At 50.9% G+C, this 14,121-nt stretch overlaps 1 protein-coding gene across 2 annotated transcripts in view; it reads left to right on the forward strand.

Annotated features, from left to right (window-relative positions):
* Positions 1-14,121, forward strand: part of LOC147727367 (very-long-chain (3R)-3-hydroxyacyl-CoA dehydratase-like) — a 204,172-nt gene that overhangs the window by 180,296 nt on the left and 9,755 nt on the right. The window contains exon 6 of one of the 2 annotated variants that reach the window (XM_086961449.1): positions 13,132-13,263. The exons of the other annotated variant lie outside the window; for it this stretch is intronic. Within the exon in view, the coding sequence (XP_086817575.1) occupies positions 13,132-13,263 (132 nt within the window). The remainder of the gene's footprint in view (positions 1-13,131; positions 13,264-14,121) is intronic. 2 annotated transcript variants of the gene reach the window in all.

A 14,121-nucleotide genomic window follows, 5' to 3' on the forward strand; every position in this document is an offset into this window, starting at 1 on the left:
CTCGTCGTCTGTGAGATAAATGTCATCCACATACGAACATGCAACTGGATCGAAACTCTCCAAAAGAGAGACTATGCGGGCGGAAAACACTCCAGGACTATTTTTATATCCCATTGGGAGACGTTTAAACATTTTTTGTACGCCGCCGCACGTAAAACTGGTCCATTGGGAACTTAGACCATCTAATCTATGTGCATAAAAACCATTGGAAATGTCAAGCGTGGTTTTGAACCGTTTACGCTCAAGACTATTCACTAGGGCAGAGCCGTGAGTATTCTGTACTGCACAGTTACGGCAATGCGAGTTCAAATGCCGGTAATCCAAAACTAGACGATACGAGCCGTCCGGCTTGTTAACAGTAAAAAGGGGATTATTCATTGGTGACACACATGTTTCAATTACACCTTGATATTCCAATTGTTCAAGGATAGCCGCGACTGAAGCCTTAGCTTCACGCCGTATGGGATACTGGGGTTGTGGCTGAGGCTGTGACCGTAAAGGAATCTCATGGCTAGGGGACAATTTATCCCAGCCACACTGATTTCGGTACACAGCCGGCGCAAGCGCCAGAGCCCACTCTTCTGCAAAATGCAGCGCTTCCACTCTCGGTACAGCGTGCGCGAAACTGGGGAGGATTACCTCCTCCCCTCGCGGAGCTGCGAGAACAAAAGGTGGGGGCCAGTCAGCCTCCGAAAGCAGAATGTCATACGTATCCGAAAGATTCTCCCAAAATACCCCTTTTACAGTTCGCTGCATGTCACCTTCAATTAACAGGACAATTTCAAAAAGTCTTTCAGGGGGAGCAACATGCGTATCAGCTGTTTCAATTACAATAAAAGTCTCAGTCGCTGTCACCTTCAACAGTGGACGGAGGGCCTCTCTCACTATGGTAATCTCCGCCGCGCTGTCCAGCAAGGTCAGAGCCCACGTCAGATTCCGAAGCCGCGTTCTCACTATCTGGGGCATATCGATGCGCCGTTAAGGCAGCGACCTTCTTCTTGGCAAACTGCGGTCTCTTAGGCGTAGAGTCGTCCCGCTGATCCCCTTCACTTCGCGTGCGGGGCTGGCCACGTCCTTGCTGACCACCCCTGCCCCTGCCGCCCCCTCCACCACTGGTTGACGGAGCCGATGAGTCCTGAAAGGAACGAGGAGAGCGTTGGTCAGATGCCTGATATCTATCAGGTGTTTTAATCGTAGCGCGATCGCGCAATTCATAAACACGCTCTGACTGCGCAGGTTGTGAAGGCGCCGGACTCGAGACCTGTGTCTGTTGTTGTTGTTGCTTACCCTGATTCTGCTTTTTAGGCCAATTTTGTTTCTTGGACCTGGGCTGTCCACCTGTTTCCGAAGACTGCCCCTGGGGTTGCTTCTTTTCTTTTTCAAGAAAAACCTTCGCACCCTTAGAATTGCGGCCAACCATTTTATAAGCCGCCACAATTATTCTTGCCAGCTGACGGGGTTTCTCGGCATCGGGAATTAACGCCAGACCATTGGCTACTTGAAAGTTCACTGCATCCCCTTTTACATTGGCAAGGATAATACCGCAAACTGTCTCAAATGAACCGTTCAGGCGCATACCCAACTCAACCGCCGACTCAGGTCCGTGATCATCCTGAACACGTTTGAGGATTGCAGACAGGTTCGACACTGACGGTGTGCCAAAGCACCTCGAGTAAACCGCTGCAAAAGTCTTACCCCATGTCTCACAGTCAACAAGTTCCGGGGCTAAATCTTTCGGTAAACTAAGCGTAAGAATCCGGTGTTTTTCACCCGGAGTCGTATTAGGAAACACAGCTTCCAGCTGGTCGAATTTCTCGGCAAGCCAGTAAGGAAAATCATCCTTAACATCTGGCTTTCTGCCCATAACGGAATTCACCAAGACCGGACTTATTTTCAAGCCAGCCTGGTCTGCTCGAAGCTGCGCCCCTGCGGGGGCTGCGCCATGAATATTACGACCAATGTAATGAACAAGCGCTCTAATCACACCAACTGCGACCTCATGAAGACGCCGCAGGTCACCCACATTACAAGTGGTGCGATTAGGATGAGGAGTAAATCCACCCAAAGCGGGCCAATTTGTGCCCGGAATGGATAAGGGACCTAACCTCGGAGCCGTTAAAGAATGGGGTAGGGCGCCACCAAACCAAACTCCGTGCTGCCAAGCGTCTATAGGTACTTCCAGTGCCCTGTACGGAGCATAAGCCGCCGGTACAACCGTGGCAGTGTATGAATGATAGACACCCGAATTAGCGTCTATTTCCGGAAATGTCACCCAGGAATAAAACAATTCGTACGGGTACGCATGTTCCGCACTCACTACTAGAACCACAGCTAAGCCTTCCGCGGGTACATTATATCCCGCAAGTGGTCGCGAACCGCGACGCGGCTATGCTGCGCTATTTCCACTGCCATGTTTAGCACAGGAAGAAGAAAAACTAGACAAAGAATACTTTGTAGCACAACTGGGTAGTGATTCAAAGAAACCTTTTTAGAAGAATTCAAGCTTGAAAAGACCTATTTCAAAAACAGGTAGGTTTTCCGACACCGCCGTTTACTGGAAACGGAAATGAAGGTGTCAAGGTATGAATGATATACTACTCGAGTGTCATGAAATACGGCCAACCAATCCGTTGGGCGCCATGTAGCATGGTTTCCGTTCTCCCACAGAACTGTGCATAGAGATCTAGAACCTCAGTGAGTTAGGATGATCCAAAAACTCATCTCAGTGTCAGAAATCTCGTTACCTAGCTAGCTACAGTGTCTCATGGATCATTATGGAATGATCCATGTATTAGACAAACCAGAACATGATCTTTAGAATACCTCAGGAGTCGTGGAACACATGAACACTCTTTCGTTATATAATCATTTCAAACCAAAACTGAGAGTCAAAGAACACAAGTGCAAGTTTGAAATATTTATTATTCAATGCAAAGTTCTCAAACGCAGTATCTTGTATAATACCAAAATGCAGATTATAAAAATCAGAGTCAGCAGCATAGTCACTAATCCATAGTAAGCAAAAGGTGCTAGCATGTTATAATGCAATTTCTATAGAAATCTGTATCACCTATATTTCGCGCACCCTATCTAGCATATTATATTATATCTAAGAAGGTCTCATTCGGGTTTTAGCAGGGCGGCCCCATACCTCTCAATGTCAGTAGGAGCAGTTCACATCAACCGCTACCAGCTCTCTTCATGCGCAGCACCAAGTGTCTGCGTTCATTCCGTGTAACTCTATCTTAAACCCGCGTAGAGCCCAATATGTTGGCATCAACATTAGTTGTGTTGAACAAGTTACTTACCTTCGGTAACGATATATCTGTAAGAAACATTAGTTAGTGTTAGATTCCTTACCTTAGAATATCCCCAGGCGTCAGTCTGGATCCGGAAACTTTTGCGTAGCAGTACCCCTGCGCGTCGGTAGGCGTCGTCTGCAGGCGTCCCCTGCGGCTCCGCGTCCGTCGTCGGCGTCGTGCGCCGTGATGACGTCGCTGGAGTACATAGACGCCGCCTCCGCGCGCTGACGTCAGTTCTTTGCACACAGCATTTCCGCGCCAGGAGACGCAGAGCCATGAGAGAACCAACACTGGTGCCATGTACAAACTAGGGCCCTGAAAGGGATGACCTTAACCCTAGGTATCAGTTCGCAGAACGGGGAGGATGGGTGGGTTCGGTAAGGAATCTAACACTAACTAATGTTTCTTACAGATATATCGTTACCGAAGGTAAGTAACTTGTTCATCTGAAAGAAACACGTTAGTGTTAGATTCCTTACCTTAGAATACATACCCCAGCAATACCAACCCCGGTGGTGGGTCTGCGAACCAATACAAAACTACACCAGAAAGTCCTGGAGGACAGAACGGCCAAAGAAGCCATCCCTCCGGACTTGACTGTCCAGGCAGTAATGCCTCGCAAAGGTGTGCAGCGAGGCCCACGTAGCCGCCTGGCAAATGTCCTGCAAGGGGACTCCCCGGCCCAGGGCAGTAGTAGCCGCCGTGGCCCGAGTGGAATGGGCCCTCAGCCCAACAGGAGGCTCCTTCCGAGCCAAAGAGTAGCACGCTTTGATGCAGAGGACGACCCATCGAGAGATGGTTCGTTTACAAACCGCCCGTCCCTTCTTCGCACCCACGTAGCCAACAAACAGTTGGTCATCCACCCGGAACTGGCGTGTGCGATCCATGTAAAATGAAAGCGCACGTTTTGGGTCCAGACGATGGAGCCGCTCTTCATCCTTTGAAGGATGCGGAGGCGGGAAGAAGGAAGGGAGGGTGATGGACTGCCCGATGTGAAAGGCCGAAACAACCTTGGGCAGGAAAGAAGGTCTAGTCCTCAGAACCACCTTGTCAGGATGAATGGACAGGAAAGGAGGTTGGACAGAAAGAGCCTGGAGCTCACTCACCCTCCTGGCAGAGGTGATGGCAACCAGGAAAGCCGTCTTTAAAGTCAGGAGACGGAGAGGGCAAGAATGAAGGGGCTCAAAGGGAGCACACATCAGGAAAGTTAGAACCAGGTTCAAATCCCACTGAGGCATCACAAACGGAACAGGTGGAAACATGTGAGTGATGCCTTTCAAGAATCGAGTTACAATCGGGGATTTGAACAAAGAAGGCTGATCAGGAAGCCTCAAGAAGGCTGAAAGGGCAGAAAGGTAGCCCTTGATAGTGCCCAGAGCAGAGCCCTGCTGGGCAAGAGAAAGAAGAAACAGAAGAACCTCCGAAAGAGGGGCAGAAAGAGGATCCACAGCCTTTGCTGTGCACCATGCCACAAATCTGTTCCACCGACAGGCGTATACCGACTTAGTGGAGGGACGCCTGGCTGCCAGAATAACATCACAGACTTCAGGAGGCAAGTCAAATGGCCTCAACTGCCGCCGCTCAATCTCCAAGCATGGAGGTGGAGACTGGACAGGTTCGGGTGGAGGACCGTCCCCTGCTGCTGCGACAGAAGGTCCTCCCGAAGGGGCAGGCGGATCGGGGGACCGACCGACATGCTGAGTAGCTCGGGATACCAGTACCTTCGAGCCCAGTCCGGAGCCACAAGGATAACTTGGGCCCGGTCGCGCCTGATCTTCTTCAGCACTCTGGGCAGAAGTGGTATAGGCGGAAAGGCGTATAACAGACCGCAACTCCACTCGCGCCGAAAGGCGTCGCCGTGCGAGTGCCGTCTTGGAAACTCCAACGCGCAGAACTGATGACATTGCGCGTTCTCTTCTGTGGCGAATAGATCTAACCAAGGCTCTCCCCATTGCAGAAAGATGCCTTGCGCCACGTCCGAGTTCAGACGCCATTCGTGATCCATCGAGCACCGACGGCTGAGTTCGTCCGCCCTGGCGTTCAGAGAACCTGCCAGGTGTTGAACCGTCAGAGTCACGCCCTGACGTTCCAGCCATTGCCAGAGGCGCAGAGCCTCCTGGCAAAGGGTCCACGACCCCACTCCGCCCTGTTTGTTGCAGTACCACATGGCGGTGGTGTTGTCGGTGAACACCTGCACTACACTCCCGTTGACAAAGGGGAGGAATGCCTTCAGTGCCAGACGAATCGCCCGCAGCTCCAACAGATTGATATGGAGCCGGGACTCCGCCGGAGACCAGATGCCTCTGATCTCTGCCTCTCCCAAGTGGCCACCCCAGCCCTGGAGGGACGCGTCCGTCACGACAACGTGCTCCGGTTGGGGAAGGGAGAGGGACTTGCCCCTGACCCAATCGCGGTCCGTAAGCCACCACTGCAGTTGTCTCGCAGTGCCCTCCGAGATCAAGACGTGGTCGGACAAGTTGCCCTGATGCTGGGCCCACTGAAACTTCAGGTCCCACTGCAGAGCCCGCATCCGCCACCTGGCGTGATGCACCAGAAGGATGCAGGAAGCCATCAGTCCCAGCAGCCGCAGCGTCAACCTGACCGAGACTCGGGATAGCGGCTGAAAGATGGGAATCAAAGCCTGAATATCCCGAACCCGCCGTTCCGGAGGATAAACCCGAAACTGCGCCGAGTCCAGAACCGCTCCGATGAAAAGGAGCTTTTGAGAGGGACACAGGTGTGATTTCGGCACGTTGATGGAGAACCCCAGGTCGTGCAAGAGGTCTGCCGTCATCTGAAGGTGGTGGACGACTGTCTGGGGCGAGCCCGCCTTCAACAACCAGTCGTCTAGGTAGGGGAAGACTGAAACCCCTAACCTGCGCAGATGGGCTGCGACCACCGCCATCACCTTTGTGAACACCCGTGGGGCGCTGGTAAGGCCGAAGGGGAGCACGACAAACTGAAAGTGCTCCTGGCCTACCGTGAACCGCAGGTAACGCCGGTGGGCCGGCAGGACGGGGATGTGAAAATAGGCGTCCTGCAAGTCCAACGCTACCATCCAGTCTTGCGGGTCTAGAGCAGCCAAGACCTGAGCTAACGTCAACATCTTGAACTTCTCCTTCCGGAGGAAGCCGTTGACGTTCCTTAGATCCAAGATAGGACGTAGGCCCCCCTTGTCCTTCTTGGGCACCAGAAAGTAGTGGGAATAACAACCACGCCCTACTTCTGGCCCAGGAACGCGCTCGATGGCCCCCTTGGCCAAGAGGGCCGTAACTTCCTCCTGCAGAAGTGTCAAGTGGTCCCCCGACACACGGTGGTTCTGCGGTGGCATGGCTGGAGGAGAGGTCTCGAAGGGGAGGGAGTAGCCCCTTCGGACAATTTGCAGCACCCACCTGTCCGAAGTGATCGTGCGCCAGTGAGCGTGGTGATGGCGAACCCTGCCACCCACTGGCGTCACATGGGGCCGAAAGCACGGACTAGGAGGATTTTGGGGTAGATGCTGCGGGGGAAGGTGTGGTCTGACCCCGCCGTTGTCCCCGACCGCCACCACGGCGGTTTCCACGGCCGCCACCGCGTTGGAAGGATTGTTGCGGCGCGTGGCTGGCAGCACGTGTGGGGGCGCCCCTTCCTTGGCCACGAAAGGGGCGAAACGAACCCGGTTGCTGACGCTGGGTCGAGAGACCCAAGGACTTGGCCGTGACCCTGGAGTCCTTGAAGCGTTCCAGCGCGTGGTCCGCTTTGTCACCGAACAGGTGACAGCCATCAAACGGCATGTCCATCAGGGTATTTTGGACATCAGCCGAAAAATTGGCGGATCTCAGCCAGGCGTGACGGCGAATCGCCACCGTCGTAGACATAGCCCTGCCCAGCGAGTCGGTCGTATCAAGACCACACCGAATGGAATATTTCGCTGCATCCCGGCCCTCAGCTACAGCTTGACCGAGCTTTGCCCGCACCTCCATGGGGCATTCTGGCAGCAGCTCCGCGACCGTATCCCACACAGAGTGGGTGTAGCGGCCCAAGAGGCAGGCGGTGTTGCAAGACCGCAGGCCCAAACTAATGGACGAGAAGACCTTTTTACCAAACTGGTCATACCTCTTGGATTCCCGGTCGGGCGGGGCCGACGGGAATGCGGACTGGGAGGTCGAGGCCTGGATCACCAGACTCTCAGGAGTGGGGTGGGTAGACAGGTACTTGGGGTCGTCCGGACAAGGACGGTGGCGCCTGGCCACGTTCCGATCAACAGGCGCACCTGAAGCGGGCCTGGACCACGTGCCCAACAGAACGTCAGACAAGGCTTCATTAAACGGCAGCAGAGGCTCCAAAGGGCATGACTGCGGCTTGAAGACCTCGGTGAGGATGTTAGGCCTCACGGCCGCGACGGGGAGCTCAAGGTTTAAGGCCTTGGCAGCCCTCATCAGCACCACAGAATAGGCAGCTCCCTCCACCGATGCCACGGTTGGAGGAGAGATCAAACCAGGGTTAGGGGAGTCGTCCAAACCACTGGCATCCCCCAAGTCACCCGTCCAGTCCGGGTCATACTGGCACTCGCGAGCCAGAGGGTCCTCGGACCCCTCCCAACCTTCACCGTACTCCTCATCCTCTCCGTATTCGGAGTCAATGATGAAGACCGGCTCCTCGGGGTTCATGGGCCCCATCGGCGCCGGGACCGGCGTCGTGCGACGCCCATCCGGCGCCGCGTCCGGCGTCGGAGAAGGTAAGGGGACGGCGCCGCCCGGGGCCGGCGCCGGAACCCCACCGCCGGCCGGAACCGGCAGTGGAGAACCGGCGCCGCGCGGGGGCGGCGCCGGGGGTAACCCCGATGGCAACGGCGCCGGGGAGGCCGGAAGACCAGCCGGCGCCGATCCCGAAGGCCCCTGCGGCGCCGGGGTCGGAGCCGTCGGCGACGCCGGGCCCGGAGCACCCGACGGCGCCGAGGCAGGGACACCGGAACCGCCAGGGCCCCCAGACGGTAGCACTGGGCCCGAAGGCGCCGTAGGCCCCGTCGGAGAAGCGAGCGCCCTCATGGCCATGAGGAACGCCTCGATCTCCTCAGGCGTCGCGCCATGCCCAGGGACCGGAGGGTATGAGGCAGGCCGCGCCGGCGACTCTCGCGGAGCCGCGGGGTTGGGGTCACCCGAGCCCCCGGCCGCATCGCGCGAGCGTCGGGGGGAGTCGGGGGTACGATGACGACGCCCCGACTTCTTGTGCTTCCTACCTGACGAGCCTGACGAGTGGTGTCGACTTCCGGAGCGCCCAGCGCGGCTCCGCGACCGCTCCCTCGAACGCTCCCCCGACCTCCGGCCGGACCGGGACCGCTCCCGGTCCCGACGTGGGGCCGACACCCGGAGCTCCAGCAGCTTGCGGGACCGCTCCCGCCTAGCCTTGTTGGTAAGGGCCCGGCAGTCGAGGCACGATTCCACGTCGTGGTCGGGGCCCAGACACCGGAGGCAGAGGCGGTGATGGTCTGTGACCGACATCGTGCGCTCACAGTCATCGCAATTCTTAAATCCAGGCATCCTATCAGGCACAATAGAGAAAAAAGTCGAAAAAAACTTGGTCAAAGACCGGAGTACTGCTCTTCCAGATCTGCGTCCACTGGCGCGGAAAAAAGAAGAACTGACGTCAGCGCGCGGAGGCGGCGTCTATGTACTCCAGCGACGTCATCACGGCGCACGACGCCGACGACGGACGCGGAGCCGCAGGGGACGCCTGCAGACGACGCCTACCGACGCGCAGGGGTACTGCTACGCAAAAGTTTCCGGATCCAGACTGACGCCTGGGGATATTCTAAGGTAAGGAATCTAACACTAACGTGTTTCTTTCAGATATGTCTAATGTCTAATGTGGTGCGAGGATCAGACTTCCCAGCAACCTTGTGTTAGGTTAATCTTAGAGTGTGCAGCTCTCAGTGTGCAGACAGTTGTACCAAGTGTACAAGGCAAAGCTGATAGCATAGGAATAACATATTATTCTCAAATAAAACACCTCACCACTTCTAGGCTGAAAGCTACAACAACAAGTACGTGTCGTGTGCAAAACTGAAGCCTGAAGGCAAAACGGCTGTTTAAACATGTAATACACTCATGCTAACTTAACGCAATATATGTAATGAAGTATCCATATGACAAAGGTGCTTTGAGCCTAGATATACATTTGTTAAGGTGATAAATGAGCTAGCTGTCCTGGAAAATAAGGATGATATTGTGAAGTTCCTTGGCATGGCTGAGTATAAAAATATATATGCTTAAGGACATGTGATAGGTCTAGAGATATGAGGGAGTTACTGGGTAATGTTATTATGATTTGGTGAAAATAAGAGTGCAACAATGAGTTTCAAGATATCAAATGATTTTTGTTGAGTGTTCAGAGTTTAATCCAAATGCCAGGTCTACCATACAGATGGATGCCAGCTCAAAGGGTGTGGGTACTGTTTTGAAGAAAGGTGAAGGTGAAAGAGAGAAAACAACCATGTTCATCTCCTTTGGGAGGAGTAGAACTTACTAATCTATTATTAAATGTTAAACGTTGTCAGTTTATTCAGCAGTGGACATTAAATAAGTTAATTTGTGGCCATTCCTTTTGTTATTTTCAAAAGCCTCCTTCAGTGGCTTTTGATTTGTGCAGAAAAATCAGATATTCTCCCAGAGAGCATGACTAAGTCGTTGTTCCTCAAAGCTATGATTCTAAGATGGATAATATTCCTGGTGCCAAAAACCCAGTCCGTGGATTGTTTAATCAGGTTGTTTGAGAAGAATAGGATAAAAGTTGATTAAATAGTTGTTGAATTGCATGGTGACGGGGGAGTAGTTTTTGGTTTGTGAGGTACTTAATAAGAGTTTGGAAGAAGAAGAATCAAAAAGGTTGGTAAAGAAAGATGGCATTTCACAATAAGTACAACAGAACACAAAAGTTGATCCAATTTTGCAGGAGTTTGTGCAGCGAAGATTGTGTACGTTACTGAAATGTAAAAGAGGAACTGTCCACTGATGGATGCTTGGTTTCAGCAAGTTATAGATCGGTGCACCTTCAGCTGAGAGGTATGGTACACAGTGGAAATGGGTACAAACAAGACAGATGTAACAATTATGTTACTGGTGGCCAGGTTTTGAAGCACATGTTGAGAGGAAAGTGAGGGAATGCTTTCACTATTGGAATGCTGACAAACGTTATTGTACTAGAGTAGAGCTGTTAGTCTTGAGGAAGCAGGTGGCCCGTAGGAAGATATGGCTCAAGACATCTTAGGAGTTTTATGTATTGCAAGGAAAGCATTTGGTATTTGCTGGTCCTTGCCAACATATTTTCCATGCAGCCAAAATAAAAGGCTACTTACCTGGGTAACATTTTCTGGTTGATACTCTTTCTAACTGCCGATTCCTCATTTATAGCATAACCCCAGGTGTCAGACTGTATTCAGAAACTTAAAAGCTCTCGAGTGGGGCTTCATATGGATTCCAGAAGTGACATCGGAATCTTGGCAGTAATACATAGCAAAAGTATGTAGGGATGCCTACGTAGCTGCCTTGCAGATCTATGCCTTAGGAACCTCTCTCGCAAGAAGAATATTTTACCCTGGTGGAATGAGCGCTGATCCCTTCTAGGGGTACTTTCTTGGTCAAAGCATAGCAGGTCTTGATGCAGAGGATGATCCATTTGGAGAGCATCTAGTTCTGGACCACTTTCCCTTTCTTGGAACCCCACAGTACCCAACGAAAAGCTGGCCGTCCAGTCGTATATGCTTGGTTTGGTCCAAGTAGAAACCAATGCCCCCGTTGATCCAACCTATGAAGCTGCTCCTCCTCCTCCGTGGGATGGGGTGGGGTGGGGCGGGGATAAAAGGTTGTCCAAGTAAAAGAGAGCCACCACTTTAGAAAGAAGAGCAGCCCTGATTCGCAACACCAATTTGTGAGGGAAAAATTAGGTTAGTGGATGACAGAAACCCAAAGCCTGTAATTCACTTCCCTGTCTCGCATAGGTGATTACCATCAAAAACACTTTAGTTAAATATTAACATCCTCAAGTGCAGGGGTTTAAAAGGAGACTACATCAAAAATGTCAAAACACGATTAACAAAGGGAATTGACAGATAGCAGTTAGTCAACCCCTTCAGAAAATGCATCACAACAGGGGGTAGTAAGACTAGTCTCAGAGACAGAGGAACACATACAATGCAGCCAAATACCCCCTTACAATGCCTGTTCGCTAGGGAGAGTGCGAACTGTAGGAAAAATGAGCCTGCAGGAAACCTCTTTCATCTCCCAAAACAAACATATTTTGTGTTTGTGGAGGGGCAACAAGCTGATAGGATTATGTTGACCACCTTCTATGGAAGCTGAAAGGAATTTAAATGTCCCTACTCAATCTTCAGACATGAAGGTGGAGTCATTGGCGATTGGGGTGCAGCACCATTCCCCGGGCTGGGAGAGAATGTCTGCTCTGAATGGCAGCTTGACCAGGGGACAAAGTGAGAAGAACCAAAGGTCTGTGATACCACATACTCATTGGTCAATCCAGGGCAATTAGAATGACTTGGGCCTCATCTTGGCGAATCTTCCTCCGAACCTGAGGATAGGATATGGGAGAAAATCCACTTCAGGAGTGACCCACTGGGTAAAGAAGTCGTGGACTACCGCTGGCAGGAGATGCCATCCATAATCGTCAAAATAACCTCAACTCAGACTGTCGGCTGTAACATTCAGAGACCCCGCTAGGTGATTGGTCTTGGGCACAACACCAAAGGATTGGGTTAATGGTTTAAGACCGTACTCCACCATTGCTTGTTCACGTTCCACATCACTGTCGTATTGTCCATCAAGGTCTGGACCGACTGTCCTTGGGTGAAGGGGAGGAAGGCCTTGAGTGCCAGCCGAATTACCCGCAGTTCCAGCAGATTAATGTGAAGAACCTGTTCCTCCGGGGACCAGGGACCTCTGATTTCCATGATGATGAGCTACCCACTCCAGTGAGGCATCCATCACTAACATGACCATAGACGGAGGGGGACACAGTGTCTTGTTCTCCAACCAAACCACATCCGCTGTAGCACTCAGGGAGACTACATTGAAGTCTATGAGGTATGGTACACAGTGGAAATGGGTACAAGCAAGACAGATGTAACAATTATGTTACTGGTGGCCAGGTTCCTTGATCATAGATTTTGTAGGCAAAGTTTCCCTAGAACCTTTTTGACTGATAAAGGGGATCAATTAGTCTTTCAAGAAATAGAGTATTTCATGAAAGAGAGATGAGTATTGTTCATAAGAAATATGCACAGTACCATGCCAAATGTAATGGTATAAATTAAGAGGCTGAACCGAAATGCAAGAGTAGGTGGATGAGGCATATTTTTAAATAAATTTCGATTTGTGCTAACTTAATGGAAATATAAATCTACTTTATCACAGTTTGTTATGGAAGAAGGTTAGCCTAAGCCTATCCCCAAGAATGCAGGCATTTAATTCTGTCTGAACACCAATAGTCTAGTCAGGTAGTGGCCACCTAGGCAATAGTAATGGCCCTTTAGTATCAAGGAATAAGTCAGGCCACTGTGTGGAAGGGATAGTAATGATGAGAACAGCTCTAGTCCTTTGGTTAAAGTATTATATCTGGTATTAGTAAAAGATATAGACCAGTCTTCGGCAATGAGATTGTAATCTTGGGAGACGTATTTTATGTCACTTATTCATCTGAAAAAGGGAATGTTTGTGAGGTCTCCAGTGGTGGCTATATGCTTCACATACATGCCACCCTTTACTCATGCTTGTGAAGCAACATGTCTCCCTAATGCTTTTCTCTATCTGATCATTAATTTTCCTTTTTTCATTCACAGCATACACAGTATATGAATCTCTGCCCTATTTTGAATCTCTGGGGACATATTCTTTCGAGATGCCATTTCCGTGTGTGGGCTCAGTCTATTTTCCATACGTTCTCAAAATGTATTTGGTTCTGCTGCCTATAGGTAAGTAGGTTAGGTTGTCAAGTAGCTAGGGCTTTGGGAGATTAGGATTTATATTATTTAGTGTCAGAACAGAAAATGTATACGTTGTAGATGTGTGTTGTTTAAGTGCAATATTTAGATAAGCTCCTATGAAATGTGTGTTTCTAGATAGATATTATTATCATTGTTGTATGTGAGGAGCAGCCATTACACACAATGACTCAAGTCATGATATACCTCCTTCCTCCAACAATGGTAATAAACAGCATATTATTGTCTACATATCTGCGTATTTGGTGTATGCCCGTGGTTCTTAATACTGTCCCTCGGATTGCACATTTTAAAATGCTCTGTAAATATGAAGGGATTTGAAATTGGAGGTTATAAATGAAGGAGGAGACTTAAGAAAAAGTTATGCAGAACAGCAAGTCACTTGCTGCACTGCACTGCGTGACAGGAAAAAGGCAGGAATGCTCCGTATTTAAGGCAATACAGCACATTCCTGCCTTTTCCCCTGCGCTGCCGCCCTTTTGGCAGCCTAGCGCCAACACAGGCACCCTGGAACAAGGGCGCCTGTGTTGCATGTAGGATTGTTTTTATGCAGGAATGGACACCTTCCAGCACAATAATAATCCTGAGTGGTAAATTCCTCTTTCTATGTGTGCTCAGAAAGAGGAAGTAACGAGTATAAATAAATATATTTCTCCTTGTTACGCCTCTCTGGAAAGGCGCATTTTTTTGGCTCATTATCAGGGTTACCCTTTCTGGTAAATCTGGGAATTCGTCAAAAACCTTGACAATTGCTTGGGAACACCCATTCTAAAGCCCATGTAATGCCTCCCTAGTGCATAGTAAGGCAACACAGCAATTTGCACTGCG

This window comes from Lissotriton vulgaris, chromosome 3_1 (assembly GCF_964263255.1).
Source record: "Lissotriton vulgaris chromosome 3_1, aLisVul1.2, whole genome shotgun sequence".
NCBI classification, from domain to species: Eukaryota; Metazoa; Chordata; class Amphibia; order Caudata; family Salamandridae; genus Lissotriton; species Lissotriton vulgaris.